This window comes from Vulpes lagopus, chromosome 4, assembly GCF_018345385.1.
Source record: "Vulpes lagopus strain Blue_001 chromosome 4, ASM1834538v1, whole genome shotgun sequence".
In the NCBI taxonomy this organism is placed as follows: Eukaryota; Metazoa; Chordata; class Mammalia; order Carnivora; family Canidae; genus Vulpes; species Vulpes lagopus.
Genome location: NC_054827.1, coordinates 4,736,701 through 4,762,865, shown reverse-complemented (window position 1 = coordinate 4,762,865; position 26,165 = coordinate 4,736,701). Strand labels below are relative to the sequence as shown.

Sequence of the window (26,165 nt, the reverse complement as noted above, 5' to 3'; positions counted from 1 at the left end):
TTTCAGGATCTGTTTCAGTGACACCCCCCGACACTCATGGGTGTGAGGCCCACGTACAGGAAGACAAGGGTTTTTTTCTTACCTGTCGAAAGTTATTTTGATGGAGTGTCCCGGTTTTGCTTCGATGATCCATTCACAGTTTAAAGAATCTTTGTAATACCCGGGCCACCCGGGGGGCAGGATGAGTCCACTGGCGGCTGTCAGGTGTCCACCGCACGGGGCTGAAAGAGAGAACGGCGGTCAGCGGGCCCCAGCCCCGTGGGGACAGCTCGGCCACCCCGGGCCACCCGCCTCCAGGGTTCCCGCTGGGCAAACCCCACATCAACTGCACCCACAGAAGCGGAGCACGTCCGCCCCGCAGCCGGGCAGTTGGCATCCACCCGCGGCCAGGTGCCCGTGGTCTGAAAGCCCCACGCACGAGCGGGCCAGAAACGGCTTCCGCGGACCGTCACACGCAGTCGTCGCGACAAATTCAGGAGGAACGTCGATTGGAACCCCTGTCTTATATGAACTTGTAACTCCTCGAGTATCTCTGGGCCAGCAGACAAAATCACTTGGCAAGCAAAACAGAAATACCGTGTGTGTGAGACACAGATGCGATATTTTAATGACGTGTCTTGAGCTTATCCTGTTTACGTTACATTTGTTTTACTAAAATGACTTGCCCCCAACATCATACTAGCTCATTAGTGGATGTTATGGTACAAAGCAAAGTTTTCAGACTGGATAGACACGGGGTTAACCGGCATCCGGCCTCACCAATGCCCCAGGATCGTAAAGGGGAGCTTCCGGGGAGGTATGCGCATGCTGCTCAGGAAAAACGGGTTTTGCACGTTTGTATACCCTATAGGAGTCTTAAAATAATAACATATATTGAACATGTTTCTGTCCAGCCCCCTTTTTTTTCAGATTTTTCTTTGCAAAGTCCTTTGCCGTCTTTGCCATCAAATTTGTAAATCGACAAATATCCAAAAACGTAAAAATGTCCCTAGTTAAAAAAAATATATATATATATACATATATATATTTGGAAAAATATGGCTTTTATGGAAAATTGCCAATGAATTAAAATGTTGAAAAACTGTGCTCCCTCTTAACCCAGGTTTTGAGGCTGGAGAAAACCATCTGAGGAGGCATCTGTAAGGCGCCACCGGTGGCTGACGTACAGGGGAACCGTAAGGAAGAAGAAGGAGCATCACCCGCGGGAAGCGTCAGCTCCACTCGCTCTGAGCTGGCCTGACGGGGACCCCGACCCCGACTTCGCCAAGCCCTGGGGGACAAGAAAGCAGCCGTGTCTGGAGCGGATTCCTGCCCGTCGGGGCCCCCCCGGGCCCACAGGGGACTCGCAGCCGAGCTGCCCCACAGCTGTGTCTGCAGCCGGGACCCGGGGAGTGCCGTGCCACCTCCGGCTATGTGGGGTGAGTGGGGTCAGCCCATCCCTGCACCCCTGGGAGCGTCCCGTGCACCTCTCTGTGGCTTGGGGCTCTTTCAGTGTTCAATCTTCAAACAGTTTCTTTTTTTTCCAAATCTCTCTTTAGGTATTTTGTTTATTGACATTTTTCACTTTTTACTTGAGTCATTTTGAGTAATTTACGTTTTATTAGGAATCCACCAATTTCATGGAACGTGAACACTGGCTGCCCTAGGCTCAACGATGTATTCTGCTGCCCCTGTTTTCCCCCAAAGTTAACTTGTGTTTTTAGTGACGATGAGCCATACTGAAACCCATGGGCAGGCCAGAGGCAGAACAAATAAACATAAATTTCTCACCCCGAGGCCAATTTATACCCACGATGTGCTGCATCCAGTAAATTCTGTTACAATAAATAAACATGATTTTTTTTAGGAAATTGCTTTATTGTGAGCCTTTTGCTCTTTTTATTTTTTTTAGCCTTTCGCTCTTTATGTAAAGTTATTATTAGTAAGAATGACTTATTGTTTTATTATTATGTTGAATTATTATTTTTGTAGTCATGTTTTCTTCTATTTTGCTAAATTCCTAAAATTGTCTTGTCTCCTAATTCTCTGATCAGACTCGTAGAAGCTTTGTCTATTTTTTTGATAAAAGCAAAGAATCCACACTTACAAAAAAAAATTAAAAAAAAAGAATCCACACTTACATTCTTTCAAATATTTGATTTTTATGAATGTCCATTCCAATTTTTTTCTAAAGTGTTAAGATCAAAAATAAGTTCCTTTGCTTTTTTGTCTTTTTTGTGCAATACTGGGGCATCTGTCTCCTAGTCCAGGCTCCTTGTCTCATGTTATCATAATAGGAAGGTTTCCCAGGGTTTCTGGGCAGCATATGCCGTGCGGCCTGAGGTTTTGCCACACAGTTTCCTTAGAGTATTTGCAGTTTTATCGGTATCACACGTTTCCACTGTAACCAGTGTATGAGCAGCTTGTGTGGCCTAGACCTCATGATCAATTATAGAACTGATTATGACAAGTGATACTTGAGAAGAACAATAAATGAACATATTCTCTAAGGAACTTGAGGTTCCTTCCGTGTCTTTCAATTAAATGAGTTTGTGCTACTGAATCTTTCATTTCCCATCTGATTTTTTTTTTCCAACTAGATCCACTTGATTCTGAAAATTGCATTTCTACTTCTCTTCAGCAAGGACGCTGATTGAGGTATCGGCTTAGTTGTATCATCAAGGATGATGACGCATCAGGGATGCGTTCTCTCTCTTGAGATTCACCGGGACCCAACGACTGGGTTTCTCACTATGCGTAAATTAAAAAAGAAAATCTCTCTCACCATTAACTAGTCCTCTGTGTGAACAGCCCGCGGCTGAGTTCTGATTTAACTTCTCTGAAGGTCTCATCCCAATAATGAGAGAATGGTCCGTTCACATTTAGCAGGATTCTTTCTCTTTCCATCGGACTTTATCCGGAACATCACTGCCCGAGGAGAGCCCCGTCCTTCTCCCCTGGCTGCCGAGGAGCATCCTTGCCCTACAGCTTGCAGCAGGCCTGTATACGGCCTTTTACAGCAAAGCACGCCCACGGCAGGGAGAATCGTGGCCAGGAAGGAGCAGACCCTAGGAAGCACTGTCTTGTCTTTTTTTTTTTTTGCTTCTTTCCTATTAAATTATTCCTGCTTCACAGCCAATGGTGACCTGCTTGAGTAGAGCAGGACCAACAAACACGTTCACACAGGCACTGGTACTAGCACCGTCGGAGCACCCATGAGTGTATGTTTGCTTATTTAGAAAAGGGAATTACCTACTTACTTATTAGCACTAGATACAATAGAGTATTTAAAAGCTGTACATTAGGGCAGCCCGGTTGCTCAGCGGTTAGCGCTGCCTTCGGCCCAGGGCGTGACCCTGGGGTCCCGGGATTGAATCCCGCGTCAGGCTCCCTGTGTGGAGCCTGCTTCTCCCTCTGCCTGTGTCTCTGCCTCTCTGTGTCTCTCATGAATAAATAAATAAATAAAATCTTTTAAAAAAAATAAAATAAAAGCTGTACATTTAAACTGTGATTAAAAACAGATAAGGATGGAAATCCTTCTATCATATCCTTGTCCGTTAATTTATCAGTTTTCTATCCCCACGTGGTGCTCATCGTCCGCCACACGGAGCACCTGATGGAAGGGTGGAAGCGAGGACGCCTTTCTGGAGCTTTACCAGAATCCTGATCCTCAAGTTAACGATGCTGACTCTGGCAGCGGGGCGGAGGGAGGGGGTCGCTGCCGGCTGCGGGAACTAGGGAGCTAGTTCTTCCACGGTTAGATCTGGTTCTGCTCGGACTGCCTGCGTGCTGACACTAGGTCTATCATTCCAGACAGGAGAGTGACCTTCAACTCTAGCTTGCGCCTGACACATTATTTCTTTCAAATTCACTTATTGTAAAATAAACCCTTATTGACTGAAGACAACTGAGAAAACAAAAAGTAAACAATGGGGGAAAAATCACCCATAGGGACGCCCGGGTGGCTCGGCGGTTGAGCCTCTGCCTTCTTGCTCAGGGCGTGACCCCGGGGTCCTGGGATCGAGTCCCTGCATGGAGCCTGCTTCTCCCTCTGCCTGTTTCTCTGCCTCTCTCTGTGTCTTTCATGAATAATAATAACAAAAAAAAAATCACCCATAACTGTGATTAACATTTTGGTGCATTTTCTCTTTTTCAGGCTCTTAAAACCATTAGTATCATGAGATACTTAAATATTTATACATTTTCCTTTTTTTTAATATTTTTTTAATTTATTTATGATAGTCACACAGAGAGAACGAGGCAGAGACACAGGCAGAGGGAAAAGCAGGCTCCATGCACCAGGAGCACGACGTGGGATTCGATCCCTGGTCTCCAGGATCACGTCCTGGGCCCAAGGCAGGCGCCAAACCACTGTGCCACCCAGGGATCCCCTATTTATACATTTTCAAAAGTGACCCATTACAACAAGGTGGTCATGGTATCTGGTCTTTCATGAGACGGTCTATGACGACCATATGCAATGTTATAATCATTGCTGACGACACATGCACCCCGGGTATGGATGTGTGATGATGTATCTAATGTATTCTCTGTTGTTTGAATTTGAATTGTTTGTGCCTTTGGTTGTTATAGTTAACGCTGCAAAAAGCATTTTTGGAAAAAAAAAGACATCTTTTCAGAGTTGCTTGCATATGTCCTTACAACTGGAAATACAACTGACAGCTCAAGAAGTAAGAAGAATTTTAAGAGCCTTAATGTGAATTTACACGATGATGCCATAGTTTTATACCCTCAACAGCAAGGCCAGAAAATGTCAGGGATTCCTCAACCTTGCCAACAATAAATACATCTTATTAATGTTCCAAATCTTTGCCCATCTGATAGACGGAGATGGCACTTTAGCTTTGCATTGAAATTTGTGATTTTGGGCCCATTTCAAAAGGCTACATACTAGGTGATGGTAATTGTGTGGCATTCTGGAGAGGCCAAGCTGTAGAGATAGTGGAGAGATCAGTGGTTGCCAGGGGCTGGGTGCTGGGGGAGCAGGGAACGGGGGAGCACAGGGGGTACTTAGCAGGGAGACGGCACCGCGACACCACAATGATGGATACGTGGCATCACATGTGTGCAAATGCACAGAATGGACAGAGCCAAGAGGGGCCTATGGTGTGACTGTGGGCTTGGGGTGATAATGGTGTGTCACTGTGGGTTCTCAGCACAAATGGACCATCTCGGGGGGACGTGGGTAGTGGGGAGGCTATGCCTGTGTGGCAGCAGCGGGCATGTGGGAAACCTCTGCATCTCCCGTTCGGTTTTGCTGTGAACCTAAAAATTACTCTTTAAAAAAAGTTTAAAAACATATTTCTTGTACTGAAGATACATCTTTTTTTTTTTTTTTTTTTTTTTTGAGATACGTCTTTCACAAAGACTTCTTGTAGCTCAGTTGGCCTGGGACATTTTGACAGGCTGTGAATATGATTGTACGTGAACATTTTTCATCTGAGTAGACATCAGGGGTAACATGGTCCTTCTGCTGTGCCCACCTCCCCCTCCCATAGTTAACCAGAGTAGAAATGTCGAGAAGAAAATTAGGCAGCATTTATATTGGCCACATTAAGGGCCATAGGACGGCACAGCTGCTAAAAACCACGCTGTTGCTCTAGGTTGAAGTACATGCCCCCAAAATTCATATTTTGGATTTTTAATCCCAGGCCCTGAGGATGTGCTCTTATTTGGAAAGAGGATCCTTGGAGGTGGAATTAGCGAAGATGAATTATTAGCAAGGCTCTAATCTAATGTGACTGGTGTCATTAGAAAGAGGAGGAATCCGGAAACCGAGGTGCTCGCTGGTGGAGAAAGCTGAGCTGGAGCTGCCAGCGGCTGAGGGAGGCCTCGGCCTGGCCCTGCTGACACCTGCTCGGGGGCTCCCGGCCTCCAGGACAGGAGACGCTACCTGTTTGCTATTGAGCCCCCGGGTCTGCGGCACTTTGTGCTACGAGCCCTAGGAAGCCAACGTGGTTTTTGTTAGGTTTGGTTAAGTTCGACCAAGTATTTGAAAGGAAAATAACCGGCAAAGGAGAGCAGAGCCGCACCTTCGCAGCGAGGGACGGTGGAGCTCCAGACGACATTTCCATCCTGCAGGATGCACGTGATGGACTCCGACCCCTGGGTTTTGACAAAGCCATCATCACAGTGGAAAGAAACGGAACTCCCAAGTAGAAACCTGTCACCAAAACGCCGTCCGTTGATGGGAATGCCAGGGTCATGGCATTCATTCTGACCAAATGCTAAAAGAGGAAAAAAAAAAAAAAAGAATGAAAATACTTAAATAGTAAGTGTGTGTGTTTGAAAAGAAAGGAACAAAGGCCTACTAACAAAGCGATTTATTGTTCTAAGTTTCAGTTATACATTTACAGACCGATAAATAAATGCATTAAAGGAATACGATATTGGGGTCTCGTAAGACAGAGAAAGAATAGATGGATGGATATGGATAAATATAATCTATACTACATTTCATGGTTTGAAAGCACCTTCACGCTACGAACGTTGAAAAGTATGGAAGGTGCTGGAAAGGATTTTGGTTCTGACACATCTGGGTTAGACTCTCTGATGACCTGATTAGATACCCTGAGCTACAGATAAGCAAGTCAAGCCCATATGACGTTAAATGAGACAACTACTGGCAACTGCTGAGCAGCGCGTCTAAGAGGAGGAGGTGGCCCGTAAACCAGGGTCTATAATTCGCTTAACATCCTCGCCTTATTTCATTCTCTTAACGATGCATTTAAGTAGATATCGGAAATACACTCTGGTTTGCAAAGGAGGACCCGGAGACCAAGGGAAGACAGGCCTCTTCCCAAAACTCAGTAAGTGCCTGCAAGTGCCCGCGTTCTAAGCTGTGGCTCCAGGCCTCTCGGGCCTCGCCTCGTGCTTTTTACTGTACTGCTTTGTTGTGTGGGGGACATGTGGGTGGATGGGGGAGGGAGGGAGGGAGGGGGAAGGAAGGGGAAAGGGAAAGCGGGGGCAGGGAGGCTCCGGGCTGCCCGGTCAGGGCAGGCCAGCAGCCCAGGTGAGGGGCGCGGAGCTGCTGCGGGTGGGGGCCCCGGGCCGGGCGGCCGCTTACTGGTGTAGGTGATGTTGAAGCCGCGGCCGGTGGTGGAGTGGTCGGACTGGAACTCCAGGCGCACGACGTGGCCACTGCTGGCCAGCTGGGAGGGGACCTCGTGGCCCGAGAAGGTGCCCAGGACCGCAACGTCGGAGGCGCCATCGTCCTTGACGGCGAGGAAGTCGAACTGTGGCTCCACGTCGAAGTCGTTGAAGATGAGGTGGATCCTGCTGCCCGGCTCAGAGATGATGAGCCACACGCAGTTCATGTTGTTGCCGTACTCCTCGGGGTAGTTGGGGGACAGGATAATCCCTGATGATGCCGTGAAGTTGAAGAAACACGAAACTGTGAGGAGACACACACGCTTTCAGGCAGGTTTGCACATGTGCCACGCGGGGCCCACGAAAGCCACACTGGGCCCGAGGGCGAGGCACAGCCGCAGAGCCCGGCCACCGGGTGACCGGGGTGACTGGGGTCCGTCCCGCAAGCCCGACCCTCCCCAGGGAAGACTGCCCGGTGCACGCCACGCCTGGGGCCCACGGGCAGCCCACGGGGAGCCCACAGGGAGCCCACGGGCGGTCCAGGGCGGCCTGGTCGGTGATGGCCTGCGACCGCCCTGCACCCGGGGCAGCCGCTGGGGGCCTGCTGACCGCTGCGGCCCAGAGCAAACACCGACGTGAGCAGCGCCTTGGTGTTGCAGGAGCAATTTCAAGTCGTTTATTTTTTTAATATTCATAGGGTAATGACTAGTAAGGAAGGAAAAGTCACACCGATGTCGGGTGTATGAGGGAAGCTCCGTGGATGCGGCCTTCGGGCGGGTGTGCCTCACTCGGCTCAGCCACCCCCGCCTGGGACCCTGCAGGGCTCCTCCCCAGGCTGCCGCAGTGTTCCAGGCCAGGCTACGTTTACTGACAGCAAACACTTTGCTTCTACATCGCCTCGAGGTGCGCCGCTGCTAGTTTGCTGGTTGGTGGGACCCTCTGCCGGGGGGCAGCCGCCGGCTCTGCAGGGGACCCCGAGCCGCTGCTGCGCACGCTCACCGCCCGGGGTGCGTGTGCGACACTATCAGGGTCGGGAAGGGCATCACCGCCCGACACTCCCCCACCAGCCGCCTCTGTTGCCCGGCCTCGTCCCCCCCATGACCTCCCTGCCCCCCCCAACTCCCCCTCGCCCCGGGCCCAGTACTCACATACACAGCTGGGCTTGTTGCCCGACCACTGGTTGTTCTGCTGGCACGTGATCACCCGCTCCCCCACCAGCTCGAAGGCCGCCTGGCATTCGAACGTGAGCGTGTCCCCGTGCAGGAAGCTGCTGCCTGCCCGCTTCCCGTAGGCAGGGACCCCAGGGTCCCCGCATCCTCCCTTTTCAATTTCTGAAAATGGGAAACAAAAATGAACCGTTAACACAAATACCCAGTAAACTTTTTTTTTTTTAACAATTCAGAAAATGAACCAGGGGTTCCTTTGTGCCGGTGGAAACATATAGTCTTTGTTAAAAGTTTCAAAAGGATGCTCATTTCCTCTAACAATTAGAAAAGCCTGAAAAAAAGGTGTCATTCAACTTGAAGGGCAGGTACTTAGTGTATCGTCTTTTAAGGGAGCCGACCCGCCCCACAGACGTGCTGGCCCCACAGAAGTGCTGACGCCTCCTCCCAGCCCACATACCTCCTACCTGCTGCCACTTAAAGGTAAATACCAATTGTTTTAATCTATCTTTTGTAAAAATGTAAACCCAATAATACAATTACACAATAACACAATGATACAACTACAGAATACAATTTTTGTAAAAGATGTAAATACAATAATATCCTTCATCCTCATTCTGTTGTGAATATTTAAATCATTAAATCCGCTTGAATATTCATTCCCTTAATCTTAAAAGTCACTTATGAAACAAAATTAATACACTGATGATCTTCCGACGGAAAGAGAACGACACAGAATCGAGCCCCTTCTCATTAAAACACAATGCGTTTAAATGCACCAACACTACGTATGTGTTTCAACGTTGTCTCTGTGTTAAATGTTAATTATGCAGAATGTATCAAAAAAAATGTGACTTATTTATTCAGACAAAAAAATATATATTTTTAAGGGCCAAATATGCATCAGGCCCTTTTCTAGGTAATGGCTGTAGTAGGTAAGGACTGAACAAACAAGTTGGGATTCTCACACTCGTGGGGCTCACGATGTATGGGGAGAAAGGATAACATTTTTTAAATGTATAGGATTTCCGATCATGACGAGTGGTTGGCAGCAAAATGAAGAAGTTCAAAGGATTACAGAGTAACAGATGCCGGAGGAAATGGGTATAAATCAGCCCTGAGGGAAGTCGAGGTCAGCCCTTCTACGAAACAGACACCAGCCCAGTGTGACTGGTGCCAGCAGCTGGAAAGGAAGGAAGGGGCCTCCGTCCCCCTGGAGCAGCCCGTCCGGCTGTTGTGCAGAGTCGGGTGGGAAGAAGGCGTCGCAGGGTTTTAGGATGAGACATGATGTCAGCTGAATGCAAGTTTAGAAGATCACTGCACGAGTGGTGAGTGGTGAGAGGGAGAAAAGTGAGTGTCGACAAATACAGGACAGTCTTCATGCACATCAAGATGCATCTACTGTTGGCGAGGATGTGGAGAAACGGGAACCCTCAAACACTGCTGGTGGGAAACACGACAGAGGTTCCTCAGAAAGTTGAAAATGGAGCTACCCTAGGACCCAGCAATTGCACTACGGGGGATTCACCCCAAAGATACTGACGTAGTGAAACGATGGGACACCTGCCCCCCGATGTCCACGATAGCCACACTGTGGAAGGAGCCTCCGTGTCCTTAAGCAGATGAAAGGTTGAAGTTGATGTGGTTCATACGCACAATGGAATATTACTCAGTCATCAAAAAAATTTAAATCTTGACATTTGCAACCATGAAGATGGAGCTCGAGGGTATTATGCTGAGCAAAATAAGTCAATCAGAGAAAGACAATTACCATAGGATTTCACTCATATGTGGAATTTAAGAAACGAAACAGAGACTCATAAAGGAAGAGAGGAAAAAAAAAAGACAAAATCAGAGAAAGAGACTAACCGTGAGAGACGCTTAATCATAGGAATGGGCAGGCTGCTGGAGAGGAGGGGGTGGGGAGATGAGGTAACTGGGTGACGGGCACTAGGAGGGCACATGTGGGGATGAGCACAGGGTGTTAGACAAGACGGTGAATCACTGACCTCTGCCTCTGAAACCGATAATGCAGGATGCGTTAATTAATTGAATTCAGATGCATCTATTGGTCCTGCTGCTCAGATTTTTCAGGGGCTTCCTCCGTTACCTCGCGGTGACCAAGCACAAATTCAAATTCAGGTTTCGTTAGCGATCTAACCACTTTCCCATCAAATTAACCATTTGGGGGATGTTTGGAGAATGTCTCAGGACTGAGTTTCTGGACGGTCTGCCGTGTGGGGAATGGACGCAGGCCCAGGGGCTGATCCAGGACGGCTTAGCCTACGTGGGAGGAGAAACTGGTCTTCCCTGAGTGTCTTGGAGCACCAAAGAGGTGAAACCAGCCCTCAGGATCATAAAGGCACCAGGACTTTTGGTGGATACGGTGTGCTCGCATCGGTCTCTACAAGCAGAACAGCGATAGAAACGCAGGCGGGCGTTGAGTAGCAGGTTCACTGCGCTCCAACCTTACAAGCCACCAAATGAGGAAGTTGGCCCTTATGCTGACGGTCACAGAAGAGCCAAAGTGTCCCCGCGTGCAACCTCGGCTGAAGAAAGCCCCAGAGAACGGGTTTCCTTAAGGATAGATCTCGGAGTTCAAGCTCTTGGCATGACTTGACCAGAGCGAGGAGTGGATTTACCTGAATTTAATTCTTGGGATGCCTTGAACCACGTTTCTTCCGTTCAAGACAGTTCATTGGAATGGTTGATAACAAAAAAGGCCTTGCATTTGGTGTGGCCTCCCAGTTGGGTAGGGGGCTGGGCGCCCCACCCCCCGGCAAAGGACACAGTCCTGAGGTCAGCAGTCAGGATGCCAGATGGGCTCTGCGTGGCCCCGGGAGCAACGGAGTCTCCCCACCCCCGTGCACACATCCTCAGCTCCCCCCTCATACGTCGGAGGATGGCTGGGCCCCCTAAGCTACGTGATCCACACGAAGTCCCCAGCAAACAGGGCTCCAACCATTAGCCATTACTATGATTGTTAGCAAACCTTCGACTTCTAGAAGTTGGTTCTGCTTCCATGATGCTAAAAGTCACCGTTTCTTTTTATTTTTTTATTTTTTTTTTAATTTTTTTTTTTTTTATTTATTTATGATAGTCACAGAGAGAGAGAGAGGCAGAGACACAGGCGGAGGGAGAAGCAGGCTCCATGCACTGGGAGCCTGATGTGGGATTCGATCCCGGGTCTCCAGGATCGCGCCCTGGGCCAAAGGCAGGCGCCAAACCGCTGCGCCACCCAGGGATCCCACCGTTTCTTTTTACAAGGAAACACACGACGGCATGTGGGAAACCACTACCTTCCCCCGGACTGCAGAGGGCTCGCACATACACCTGCTGCAGCTTGGCCCGCGGTGCGGTCGAGATGGAGATCGTCTGCCCCCACGCTGAGGGTCAGGAGCGTGCCGTGGTCACTTATTCCCACCAAGGATGATGTTCATGGGTCCAGATGCAAGGGCGGTGCTGGCCCGGAACAGAACCTGCTGTCCCACACGTCACGTCCGCTATTGGGTGCTCTGCATAGACTAGTGACCAGCCCCGAGGCGTCACGGTCTGGTATCGGGAGGGGTGTGCAGTCAAGTAGGTCTCACTCTTCAGCCATACAAGAAATACAAACGTGGCCCATGAGCAGACCTGTGAAACTCCATTTGGGGGAGTTTCTGGAGGACATTCTACACTCCTGACCCTACACACAGTGTCCACTCTTCCCCGCAAAGAAGCGTGACAAAATCCACACAGATTTTGAACTTTCCCTTGGAAGTCACTTGAGAATCTGCTTCTTTAAATATTTTAAATATTTTAAAAATAAATATTACGTATTATATTTATTTTTTATTTATAGTATTTTATTATATTTATTTTTTATTATATTTATTATTTTATTTTTAAAATAAATATTTTAAATACTTTAAATATTTTTTTTAACAAGTAGAACAAATGGAAGATGGAGAATCAGTGTGGACATTGATACAGGAACTGCATCAAACCTCTTTCCGTATGTAGTGAAATGTAAGATGACTCCAAGATGACCTTGACATTCTTTTTTGGAAAATGTACTAGAATTTGCTAGTGATTGAAAGACTGAAGCCCCTAGAGACAAAAAAAAAAAAAATCTCTTCCAAATTATCAATCTAGAAACAGGATTTGGTATTAGGGCCTAAAGAAAATATTAGGATGTGATTATATCCTAATTGCCTCGCTGATACTGTTCCTGCAGCAGCTGGGAAGGTTCATCTAACAGTCAGCTGGACCTCCATGTCCTGTTGATAAGCTTTTCTTTTTCTTTGACCTTTAAAAGTACTAAGTAATATATTTCGTTTTCGGGTTTTTCATATTGATTAATTTTTTTCTGAATTTTATGAAGTGTTTCCTTTGGAATAAATTTTTTAAATAATTGATCTAAAACACTTATAGTACATTGTCACTGCATATTTACAAGTTCATCTCTAAAGCATTTTATTTTTATTAGCTATATTATGCATGCAAATGTCTATATAATAAATAATTGGATTCGCTATTTGTTCTTTAATGTATCTGAGTGTTTTTATTCTTAGTGGCATATCTGTATGAGATGACACAGAAATCAAACAGCAGGATTGGACCAGTGAGCCCTGGCAGGGCAGGCAGGGCAGCTAGGGCACTTTCTGTTTCTGGCACGCTCATGTGGTCTTTCTGGAGATAATAAAATGTTTGCATAAACAGGATTTCACTCTGGACTAGATACCGGAAAACAAAGGGGGGGGGGTAAACAGAGTAGCGTAGAAAAAAAAAAGTGGTAAATTTCTGAGGCAGGTCATGAGAGAGAGTAAAACGAACCATATGAGCTTGTCAGTCATTCGACAATTTTTGATCCACAAAAGGTGATTTCCTTCAATTCAACGCAAGCCTCTTGATCCACGACACCACGGCTGCCGCCCGCTGGGGGCCTGCGGAGACGCAGCTGATTATGCAGCTTCCCGCACATCTTTGCACCCGTCACGACCCCACCGCAAGGCAGAAGCAGCACAGGTGAACCAACTTCATTCGGCCTAAGTTCCCTGGGGCTCCTTTACATAGCTAAGTATCTTGGCTTTGTGTCCCTTAGCAAACTCTACCCGTACGATTTTTTTTGACATATTGGGACCTTGATGTTTTTGACTCTCGCTTCTCTACCTTCTCCTTAGCACTCTAGGGCATGTCCTGTCCTCCTTAGCCAGCCCACAGGAGCACACCTGTGGGTAGACCCACCTGTCAGGTGCCTGCACGTCATAAAGAGGCCAAGCAGTGTGCATTCTCCAAGCACCTGGCGTGTCTTCAACTTAAGGTTCTCCGACTCCCTGAAGGGCTCTTGCCTTCAAGCCAGAGGCACGCTCAACAGTCCAGGATGGTGCAGGCTCCTGTGCTTTCTTCCATTCTGGTCCCCGCCAACGAAGACACCAACTCTCCTCTTTTCATGGCCTCCCCCTTGGGTGAAGCGATACCCAAAGCCCAGAGTTCGCTCCCTGTTCTAGAATCGACAGGTAGGTTTTCTGTAGAGGTTTCAGCACTAACCCAGTCAGGACCGAGTTTAGTTGTGAGCCTGTCTTTCTCCCCCATCGCGCTGTGAATTTTTCCAGAATGGTGACTAACCTGTAGCTTTCTCTGTATTTCCTAGCACTGAAAATAGTGCCTGAAACAAAGTGGATGGTTGGTATTGTTTTGTTCCTTAAAGGGACTTCTGAGATGTCTGGCCAGGCTTATGTACACAGTTTCTAGCTATGACACAGGCTGCTGATTTTTTTCCCCTACAAAGAGTTACTAGCCTTTGCCCAATTCTTTAGTATGTGACCAATATTTCTGAGCACAGCATATTGAATGCTCCAGCTCTAAGTTAAGGGGAAAAAAAAGATGAACAAACCAAATCACCGATCTTGCAAAGTTTGTAGCTTAGGGCAGGCAGCAGAAAACAAACGAGTAATATCAAATAGGTCAGACAGTGATAAATGCACTGCAGGAAGAGAAAGCAGAGCGAGAGGGAATGCAGAGCGGCGAGGGTTTGGTTCAGGGGGGACATCCAGGGATGGTCTCTGAAAGGCTGACATTTGAGCAGAGACATGGAGGGAGCACACATCCGTGAGCGAAAGAGGAGGAATATCGCATGTAGAGCGAGCGGAACTAAATGTTAGGGCTGAGTGAGGAGTCCGTCTGGCCGGGCTGACAAACAGCCAGAAAGCAAGCGTGGTTATAGTCTGGTGATAAAAAAAGGGGGAGAAAAACAAAACATAAAAACAAGGAGCAGGTCCAGGACCCGTCAACGCAGGACTCCTAGGCCTTCAAGGGGATGTTATTCTTTCATTGTGCTTTATTGTAATCATGCTGCAGGAGCTACAGAAGCCACGGGAGATGGGTGAGCCCTTGTTTCCTAATTCATTGTGAAACTGCCAAGAACTCCTGTCCTAAATTATCACGAAGACTTCCACTTCTATCATCCTATTTGTGTGCACTTGGTGGGCAACGTGCGTCACAGGGAAGATTCCGCGCGGAGAATCTAGGTTCAAGTCACACGTCTTTTATTCCACGTTCGTGGAAACTTAGATCTACTGTTGTCTTTGATTCTCTTCCAAAGTGATTCGTGGAGCACATCCTACGTGCCAAGGTCCCAGGACCGAGGATAATCAGTTATCCTCAAGAAGTCCGTAGTCCAGTAATTTGAGCAGACTGATGCATGAACTACGATGTTCACTCTTGGTGAGACAATGGCCACCATGAAGATATTCTGAAGTCAGTACTATGGATCGGAGGTCTTTAAAATAACAAGCAGCCAAAAGGAAACTATACTTGGAACTTTTACATATTCTGTGTTCAGCCCTGAGTGTTCCCTTGTAGGTCTCGTGCATCGGAGCCTCTGCAGTGATGCTCACGCTGTGGCCGGGGCTGGATGCAGAGCACCTTGGCCAAGAGCAGCCGCCAGGGGAGCTGCCCGGAGGCAGGGACAGGGGAGGAGCATCCAGACCCAGTAGCTGGTGCCCTCCCCGGGGCCCTAGTGACACGCTCCTCAGGACACGTTGTACTTTGCAGCATTAGGTTCCTTTTTTTTTTTTTTTTTTTTTCAGGTTCCATCATCTTAACACCTAGCATCACTGGCTCCCCACTTTCAAGATGAAACAAGTCAAAAAAACAAAACAAACAAACAAACAAACAAAAACAAAAAAGGAAAAAGCCCTTCACCTTTAGAACTTCAGGTAAGGCCGCTCCTGCCATCATTCAGCGATATATTATCATCACAGAGAACACTGGGAATTTTAACGCCTCTGTAAAACTATTTTCTTTTTCCCTGTTAACTAGCAGCTTCGAGATTGACACAGTAGCTATGGTATTTTTAGAGAATGAGGCGTTCTTAATTCTGGCAAAGCTTTGAACAGACCCCTCTTTTGCTGTGGTTGCATTCTCAGCGCCTGAAATCCATCACCCAAACCTGCCTATACTTTGTGTCACATAGGGAGCTCCGCCCGCCCGCACAGTCACAAGGACTAGGGGTTCCCAGTGAAGGTGCCCCCCTAGGAAAGAAGGAGCCCCAGCTGCCCAGCAGGATGGGAGAGATTACCTACTCGGGGGAGGAGGATGGGAGGCTGCGGTTTTCAAGAGGACGCAACACAGGATTCCACTTAGACGCAGCGCCTGGCGGGGGACACTCCCTGAGGGATGGCAAGGGTGTGAACAGTGAACATGCACAATGTCACCACCCACCCCTCGAGCAATGTGCCTTTTCCTACCTAGCAGGTGTCAGCACCAGGATGCAGGGATCAAAAGTCAAAACAAAACAAAACAAAATGATCAATTTAGACAAGCCTCTGCTGATACATTTTTTATCTTGAACATCCTCAAATTTATTTTTTTAATAATAAATTTATTTTTTATTGGTGTTCAATTTGCCAACATACAGAATAACACCCAGTGCTCATCCCGTCAAGTGCCCCCCTCAGTGCCCGTCACCCAGTCACCCCCACCCCCCACCCTCCTCCCCTTCCACCACCCCTAGATCTTACACAGCTCATGTGCTATCAGCGGGGCAACTGGACTACTTCCCAGTAATGGTCCTTAATTGTACTAAAGCAAAGATTTATGCATCAAGAGAAGCACCAATGTGGATTTTCTGTATTTGTCTATTTAAAACTAATTGCATGGAAATGATCCGATGCGTGCAATAAATCTACCCATAAAATATTCCCACACAAAACCAGCTAGGTCATGTTGCAAGCTAAAATATCCTCTTTTCACGCATCAGAGTATAAGTGTCACTAGATATTGTGAATTTTGTTTTATTAGGATTGCCTTTGGCTGCTAGGAATAAACGGTACAATGAACACTGGTTTAAATGAAGGAGTATTTTATTTTCCTCATGTACCCAGAGGTTGGACGTGCAGAGAGGCAGATGGGTTGGGTCCGCAGGAACCCAGACGCTCCGCTGCTACTTGCCACTCCTGGACCTGGACCTGCGGGCTGGAATCTTAAGGGTTGCATCTCTTGGTGCAAAGTGACCGCTGGGTCTCAGGGCAGGAGGAAGTGGTGAGTCAAGGTTTCTCACAAGGGCAGCAAGCTAGGTTTTCTCTTTAAAAAAAAAAAACAAAAACAAAACAAGGAACACCCAAAAAACAAGACCAAAAACAGACCAACACCTTTTCCAGAGGCCCTAGCTAGCGATTTCTGCCCACCCTTCTCTGTCTCTTGCAGCCACCTGGCCGTTCCTCTGAAAGATCCAAGAAATGTCGTACTAGACTCCTCCGTGAAGAAAAACCAGGGAAAACAGTGTTGTTGCTTTTTACATAAATGGTACTTGCATAGACAGTCCACAACATCTTCCACGAAATGTTAGCAAAATTAAGAATTGAAATAATTCTTAGCAAAAATATCGTTTCAATGGAGGAAAAAATCACTTCTCAAACATCAAACTACTTTTAATATGTTTGGCGCTTTTCACCGGTACAATTTTTAAATATTTTGTTACCTTATGTTTAATTTGCAGGGATAAAAAATAGAAATACGTTTTTAAAAACTATTTGGGGAACACATTGGGAATTACATAATTAAGGCATCTGATAAAAGTAGATGTCTTTGAGACAAGATGTGAGTACGACTAAAATGGTTTTCACGTAGGTAGAAAAATGACAAATTAGGTAAAAAAAAAAAATAAGAGAATGCTTTGGGCCATAATGAATCAAACCTATTTGGGGACTTCTTTATTCGTTCTTTATTCTGCCATAAAATCCAAGGAGACCCAAAGCTTCTTTTGTCGGAGCAGGTGGCAATGTACAGCTACGCTCTAACTGGCTATGTTCCAATTGATTTGAAATTTCATGGGCTCGAAACCACATTTGAATGGCTGGCCATAAAGAAGAGAAAGAGGTGCATATTCAAGGGGAAAAAAAGGCGATTTTAATTTTGGAAACCAGGGAATAGGTTTAATAAATTACTTGCCCTGTTATCGACTTTTTTTTTCCTAAGGAGATTAGCTGTACCGACATGAAAGGCACCATGTTTCATGGCTTTCCACGCGCTTCGAGGTAGCAGCCCTGGAATATAAACTCACTAATTCTTCCAAGTGTGTTTCGTAGCCAGTTTTTCTCAGAGATAGGAAGTCACAGTTGTTAGAGATAAATACCCTGTATCTGCTTTACTAAGATACATATGGGACGTTGACTTCCTCCAGTAAGTGTTGCAGAACATTACTTACCATATAACACAAAGATAAACACCCCATGTTTATTATTACATCCACTTAGATAAATAACTCGTGCCTCGCTTACAAAGATTATTTTGTGATTGAAATGGGCATTTAGCTATGAATAATTTAAACATTTTCTAGGCCAATTTTTTTCTCAACTTTGCTCTACAATTAGGTACAACATTTGGGCACTTGATTATCCAATTATCTGTGCATTAGAGCAAACCCAAAATTGCTTCTGGAGAAGAATCTTGGCACCGCCCACGGGTACTTCATTAGGTCACCTCTTCAGAGTTGGCGCATCATCTACTCAGGCATGTGTTCTTGTTAGACATTTCATCTTATACGATAATGTCATTTTATCCAAGCATATGGCTCTGTCCTGAGTTGGCAACACAGGACGTCTGCATAGCAAGTGGTTATCTGGGAACATGATACTGAATTAATGGCTAATCGGCAATTATTCAGAGTTGTTATGCAATGAATGATGACCACCCTCCAATTGATGTTGAAGCCCTAACCCTCAATGTGACTACATTTGGAGGTGGGGTCTTCAGGGAGGTAACCAAGGTGCAATGAGGTTGTGATGGGAGGGCTTTAATTCAATCAGACTGGTGTCCTTTAGAAGGGGAAGCAACCCTAGGGACAGGCATGCACAGAAAGAAAGCCATGAGCAGGCACAGGGAGGACACAGCCACCTGCAAGCCGAGGAAGGACGCCTCAGGAAAAGTCACACCTGCCAGCACTTTGGTCTTGGACTTGCAGCCTCCAGAGCTCTGAGGGACTAAATCCAAGCCCCCTGATGTGTGGCACTGTCTCATGTCAGCCCAGGCAAACTACTATAAGAGCACGAACAAAAGAGATGATATTTATAAATTTGTTTTGCCCACAATGTCAGTTTTTTTTGCAAAATACATGAGTCTTTCATTAGGCCATTGAGTTGCCTTTATGTTCTCTGGCAAAATTTTTCTAACTGGCTTTGGCTTCGAAATTATGCCACCGGCAGATATTGAGAATCATCAAAAGGAATAAGCTACTGCTGTTTCCTATTAATAAATATTTCCTAAAAATATTCCCGAGACTATTGTCTACATTTTAGTGAAAAACTACCTTTATGAAACCCAAAAGGAAAATCATCCCCTGATGATTTTACTAGTATACAATTCTTGGGATGCTGGTGTGTTTTAATTCCAACGACCTTCTGACTATGTGAGAACGAGAAGCGCCTTGCTGATGGGAAGCGTAGAAGCCTGGAGGACTTCCTGGGGTGGGGGTTGTTGGAGTTGTGAGCGCATCAGGAGATGAGAATGGAGCTTCTGGAAACTTCTGGGGATGACAAGTGCTTCAGGGACCATGGGAGTGAGTGGTCAACTTGCTCGTCGTCAGCCAAGTAGTTGGATCTATTGCTCTTTGCTGCTTTGTGCAGGGCCCAAACTCGGTCCTTTGCGTCCCCATCTTTTAAGACAGAGAAGGTTTCCTGGACCAGCAATTTGCTGCAGGAGAGTGTGGGAAGTGGGAAGAGGCCCTGCTGATAGACTGGATGAGAGGAGCCTGTGTTTTGGTCTGTTGTCTACAACTCACCAACCCAAGGGTCAGGACCAAGGGTTCAGTCCAAGGGTCAAGGACCATTCGTCCTGGGAAAGCTGAAGTGGATGATTCACATTGGTATTGCTCAACAGGGTCAACTCCATGCTGAGTAGCAGCTATGCGCTCTGTGTCCCTGAGAAGCCTGCCAGATTGGGGGGGGGGGTCTAATACTTGCACACAAGGCTGCCACACTTGCTTATGGTTGGCAGCATCACAAAGCATCTTGCTTATGAAGATGACACACATGCATGTTTTCTTTCTCTGAGTTTCCTGTTTCCTTATCCTGTCTGGTCACTGAGGGTGGCTCCTGTGGTCCACCCCACACCCTGACCTATCTGCTCCGGATGGTGGTCGTCCATGCACTTTGTGTGTGCAGCCTCCTTTGCAGAGACAGGCAGAGACCCTCACGTCCCTGGGTGGTCCCCGCCCTGGTCTCCCCACTCACTGACTATTCCCACCCTCAGTGTAGCTCTTCCTCCAGAGACTGCTGTTCCCTTGTCCATCAAACATGGATACTCTGACCTCCTTCCCATTTCTTCAGCTTGTGGTTTTGTCTGGGTCACAGAGGAACAGTGAGCAGAGAAATACGAATCTGTGTTGGTAATTAGAACCTTGCCCTCTTCTTTTCATGCATTGCGAAGAATTCACTTCGGAGTGTAAGAGATTCCAGTAAAACCTGCATTCTTACAATTCTATTATTGTTGTGAATAAGAGCAGCACATGCTGAAGACACTTAAAATAAGGCATTCCAAACAGTCAACTTATTTATTACAACTATTTCTGATGCAACGGGCAAGTTTCCGTTCATGTTTCCATAGTACTTTACGGTTCTCAAAGACACAGAAGAGTAATTTACAGCATCTGCAAGATTTCTTTATTTTTGAAATAAAGGGAAATACTATAACCACATTTAAATACAGTACCTTCACTGGGAAGGCTCTTTTTATTTCTGTTATAGCAGAAACTAGCTTTAAAAACCTAAGTACGTTATTTAAGCATTTTTTATTTTATTTTTTTATTTTATTTTTGTATCTGAGAGAGAGACAGTGCACAAGCTGGGGGGGCAGGGAAGAGAGGGGAAGCCGACTCCTGGCTGAGCAGGGAGCCAGCTGCAGGGCCCCATCTCCCAACCCTGAGATCATGGCCTGAGTCGAAATCAAGAATCAGATACTTAACCTGAGTCACCCAGGTGCCCCAATTATTTAATCTTAATAAGAAACAAAGGTGATTGGATTGGATAATTGTTTATGTCCCTTCTGGTTTTATATTTTTTATGACATTCTGAAATATTAGGCTTAGAACTTAGCAAAAAATATGAACCATAGGGTCTTGGCTTTCCCATGATTAATAAATTTTACTAAGAATATTGTTTTAGGGCCATCTCAAAGAATATATGCAGTCCATTTACAGATGCTGCCAGCCAACCTCCCAGACAAAGACTCCACGGAAAGACACATCTGGGGTGTGAGCTGCGCTCCCCATCACTCTGCGCATCCTCACCCACGACTGCTCAAGGCTGCTCTCACTGCTGCCTTTGAAGGGTCTCACCACTCCCCATCGTGGCTCCTCATTCCCCTTTCCAAGCTGCAGCCATAATAATGTTTCTAAACCCCAGACCCAGCGATGGCCCTAACTCGCTTGAAGTCCCTCTGGCAATCTCCATTTTTGTCTATGAAAAAAGCCTGGCATGACGTGGACACTGCCAACTCCTCCAGGTCACCTTTCCTCACGCCCTTCCTTGCAATCTGCCATCCAGGCCGCAGGTTCTTTCAGGAACTGATGGTTCGTCTGCTTCTCAGCCCTCCAGGCCCACAGCAACATCGCGTCCACCTGCCTCTCACGTCTCCCGCTCAATTCACTGTCGAGAGTCTCATTTCAGTTGTTCTTGTGCAGGGAGAGCCTGAATCCCGTGCTCTGCCTGCATCTCTCTTCTGTGTCCTAACACTTGTCACTGCGCATTTCACTGATTTTTTTTTATGCTTTATTGTAAGCTCCCGGAGGGTCTTTTGTATTGACCCCTAGATCTCCAATAGCTACCCAAATGACCAATGCACGGGAGATGCTTTTTGAATTATTTTATTTATTTAATTTTATTTTTAAATATTTTTTTTAAGATTTTAATTTTAAGTGCTCTCTACACCCAACCCCGGGATCAAGAGCCACATGCTCTACCCACTCAGCTAGCCAGGGGACCCTCTTCAAAATTGTTTTTAATGAATGACATAGAAGTTTATATTTACACATGATTTTATGATCTATATTTGCTACTCACCAGGTTTCAAATGCACTTATTTGTGAAACATTTTCCAACTCTTTAACTGACCTGGGATCCAGGATGCGGTGGGAGAGTTTAGGAAAAAAGCATCATCTTTTATGATGTGAAAAGACAAAATAATTTCGCAATAAAAACAAGACTGAAGTATTTCATGAATAAGTAAAAGTTGTGTTCATAAGAAGAGTTTTAATATCCCCTTGGGCCTTTTATGAAATGTAATCACTTTTAGCCTTTGTCCCAGATTGAGAGCAAATGAAAAACTACACAAGTGATAGATGGAAAATAAAAATATTGTTTTCTTTACTTATAAAATGCATCTATTTTATTTGGGAACATAACCCCATGTTTTCATGATAATTGCTGATATAAAATGATTTACTACCAAAGGGGAATTTGGGTTGAATAGAATACTTAATTCTTGACAGTAAAAATGATTGGCCACTAGCATCAAGGGCTTTTTATACTTATAAAAAGTGCTCATTTGAAAAATAAGTGCTCTTCAGATGTACTTTAGACAATCAACACCTTTTTTTTTTTTTAATTTTTTTTTTTTAAATTTCTATTTATTTATGATAGTCACAGAGAGAGAGAGAGAGAGGCAGAGACACAGGCAGAGGGAGAAGCAGGCTCCATGCACCGGGAGCCTGACGTGGGATTTGATCCCGGGTCTCCAGGATCACGCCCTGGGCCAAAGGCAGGCGCCAAACCGCTGCGCCACCCAGGGATCCCAATCAACACCTTTTATTTATTTATTTTTTAAAAGATTTATTTATTTATTTATTTATTTATTTATTTATTTATTTATTATTTATTTATTTATGAGAGAGAGAGAGAGAGGCAGAGACACAGGAGGAGGGAGAAGCAGGCTCCATGCAGGGAGCCTGACGTGGGACTCGGTCCCGGGTCTCCAGGATCACGACCTGGGCCAAAGGCAGGCGCTAAACCACTGAGGCACCCAGGGATCCCCAATCAGCACCTTTTAAATATTTTACACATATAACTAACAGAAGACAAACTATGAGCAGGGCAAGAACGAGAAAGCTACTTGGAGGTATAAGCTGCACCATGGGGCACTGCGATAGCTTTCTGAACACCCACGCATGGATGCGGTTGTTGTACAGCTGAACTTCATAACGGGCTGAAACAGAAACATAGTTAGCATGTGTGCTTGGTCTGTTTTATAAGCCACTGCCCCCGCCCCCCGACCCTGTGGGTTGTCGCAGGGATATACTAGAATATGCCCAGAGAAATTGCCCATTTCTTCAAAATCTGCAGCCGCTCTTCTCTGATGACGCCATTGCCACTGTTCATGGCAGGCTTGAGCAAGGGGATCCTGCAAGAGGCGGAGAGCAATGCAGAACACAGGTCACTGGCTGTTCTTTTATTTCTGGGCACTGTCTCCACAGCAGATGAGAAGGCCGTCCACAGCTCTACCAGGTTCTTCCTCTTCTATTCTGAAAGCACTTAGGGAAGTTCTTTATATGAAAATGCTCAACAGATACAGCTAAATCCTAAAATTATGTTCACCCATGGTCATACATCCAGATGGCAATTTCTTAACATTTCAGTAGATAATTTGTGGATTATATAAGCCAATATCCCTGCCTCTTAGTGAGAACGCTTCCTCAGAGTCAACTTGAACAGTGCACTGTGCCCTGCTCCCACTGGTGGACATTATCTCCCTAAATCTCCCCGTGACAAGGTCATACAGTTTCTGTTTGACATGAGGAATACACTAGGTTGCTATCCTGAGGTCTCAGCCACTATAGGAGTATTTATTTTTATTTTTAAACTTATTACTCAGTTGATTAGGAGTGATATGATCAAGATGGGGACATAGGTAATTTCTGACCTCAGTCTCTTTCAGGAGAAGACCCACTACCAACTGTCCACAGCAAGACACTATTGGGAAAATCCCTGAACACAGATCTGGGGCAGACGCACTTCCTGGCCCACCCCCAAACCAAGGAGAACTGCATTTTGATTTTGACAAAAATAGAAAAAAAAAATCCTAAGATGTGTACATTACCAGAAAAGATTCCAAATAGTCAAAGCAATCTTGAGAAAGAACAATATTGGAGGCATTGCATTTCCTGAGTTCAACGTATGCCACAAAGTTATAGTAATCAAAGCAGCATGGTACCAGCATAGAAGCTGACAGATAGGTCCATGGTCCAGCCCAGAGGTCAACCCACATATCTATGGTCATCTGACATTTTATAAGGAGCCAAGAATACTCAGTGATGAAAGGACGCCACTTCTACATGCACAAGAGTGAAATAAGACTCTTTCCCTTACAACACATACAAAAACTAACTCAAAATGGACAAGACTCTTAAATACAAGACCGGAAATGCCTACAAGAAAACCCAGGGAAAAAGCTCCTTGATATTGGTCTTGGCAATGACTTTTTGGATAAGACACCAAAAAACACCAAAAGCCTAAGCAACAAAAGCAAAAATGAAGTGGGACTTCCTCTACCCGGCATAAGAAATGATCAACTACGTCAACACACAGCCTAAGGAAAGAGAAAGTATCTATAAATCATAGATCTGGTAAGAGGTTAATACCCAGACTACGTAAGGAACTGATATAGACTCAGAGCCGAACAGCAATAATACAGTAAAAAAAATATGAGTAAATAATGCCATTGAAAAATGGCCAAATCACCTGAAGAGACATTTATTCAAAGACATTGCAGATGGCCAAGAGGCACGTCAGCAGGTGCTCACCACCACTCATTATCAAGAAAATGCAAATCAGAGCAACGACGAGACATGACCCCGCCCGGGCCGGAGCAGCATCCCCAGAAAGACGGGGCACGGAGGTGCTGGTGAGGACAGGTGGAAAGGGGGCGTCGTGCTGCTGGCAGGGAGGCGAACTGGTGCAGCGCGGACGGAGGCCCTGGGGAGGTTCCCCCGAAGATTAGAAGTAGGACGACGATGGGACCAGGAGTCCCGCTTCGGGGGAGCTACGCGAGGGAAACGAAACCACAGTCTGCGAGGGACCTGAGCCCCACGTTCCCCGCAGCATTTCTTCCAGGAGCCGAGCCACAGAAACGCTGACCATCTGCGCGGAATGAATGACTCAAGATGTGGGGCGGGACGTGTACAGGAGCTGCCACTCAGTGATGAGAAGGAGAGAAATCCGGCTGTTTGTCACGCCGCGGACGGACCTTCAGGGCATCAGGCTAAGTGCAGTGAGTCGAACAGAGACAGTCCTGCGTGATTTCACCTGCAAGTGGGATCCGGTGAAAGGGAGCCCGGAGAAACTGCGGGGTGACAGCCTGGGAGGGCGGCCAGTGGTCGGAGGGGACAGACTCCTGGCTGAGAGGGAGCATCCGGCTCCGCGGGGTGACTGAGGCTGGGATGGACGGCTGCTGGGGGGCGACCGGTGAGTGCGCAGGGTGGGGTGCCGGTACTTCGGGGTCACCTCCCAACACACCCGTGTCCCTGTCACACGGTGCTGCAACAGTCCTTGTGGCTTTTACCTCAATAAAGCTGGACAAATGCCATGCAGGTTCTATGCTCCCAAGGGTTACCGTGGATGAAAAGCCCCGCTCAATTCCACGCGGTTTCTCACGGATCACAATTCGTTAATTGCTTCTGCAGTCACTCGGCTCCAGCTGCCCCGTAGCCTTTCCTCACAGGCATTAGGAACATTTGGATTTGGGGAAACTAAAGCTTTTCTCTCTGATAACATCAGACCAAACTATTTACAGACTGAGGCATCAACACGGTCGTCTATGCTCTCGCGCTCCTATGCTCTCCCCCCCAGCCTGTGTCTGCACCTTTTCTCATCTGCTACTTGATTGTCACCTCTACCCTGAATTTAGGGGTAACGACCACAGAACCTGACACCTTGAGTAGCGTAGACAAGAGGTGGTCGGTGGCACCTGGGCCGCTCCCGCTTCTGTGGTCATCAGGCGGCAACTCGTCGGCCGGGCAGTGCTCCCGCCCCGGACAGGCCACAGGTAGGGAGAGCAAGGGCATCTCCGACACCATCCACAGCGCACCTGCTCTGCGGGTCTTCCCTTCGGAAACAAGAGTGGCAGCAGCTGCGCCGCCCCCTGCCCACCACGACCGAGCTCTCCCACGGGGCGGCTCCAGGGTGCTCCTGGCATTGCAGGTCACCAGGTGGGGCTGGAAGGACTGCAGGGCCCTCGCCTGCTTCCTCCTACCACTGCCAGTGACACGGCCCCGGGACGTGGCAGGCTGCTGGCACGTGGCCGGGGCCTAAGGACGTGGGAATGGGGTGTGCGCGTGGGAGCCCGGATTGGCTTCGACACCCTGCACTCTGTGGGCCTAGAGGAAGCACACCACACCGTCCTGGCGCTGTCCGCAGCTCGGGGTCAGCTTCTTGCTCCCTT

General features: G+C 46.9%; 1 protein-coding gene across 1 annotated transcript in view; it reads right to left on the bottom strand.

Annotated features, from left to right (window-relative positions):
• CSMD1 (CUB and Sushi multiple domains 1) overlaps positions 1 to 26,165 on the bottom strand; it is a 1,877,909-nt gene that overhangs the window by 352,167 nt on the left and 1,499,577 nt on the right. Inside the window, exons 13-16 of the mRNA XM_041753151.1 lie at positions 8,238 to 8,420; positions 7,067 to 7,393; positions 6,033 to 6,227; positions 83 to 221 (exon numbers count right to left, since the gene is read on the bottom strand). Coding sequence (XP_041609085.1) covers positions 83 to 221; positions 6,033 to 6,227; positions 7,067 to 7,393; positions 8,238 to 8,420 — 844 coding nt within the window. The remainder of the gene's footprint in view (positions 1 to 82; positions 222 to 6,032; positions 6,228 to 7,066; positions 7,394 to 8,237; positions 8,421 to 26,165) is intronic.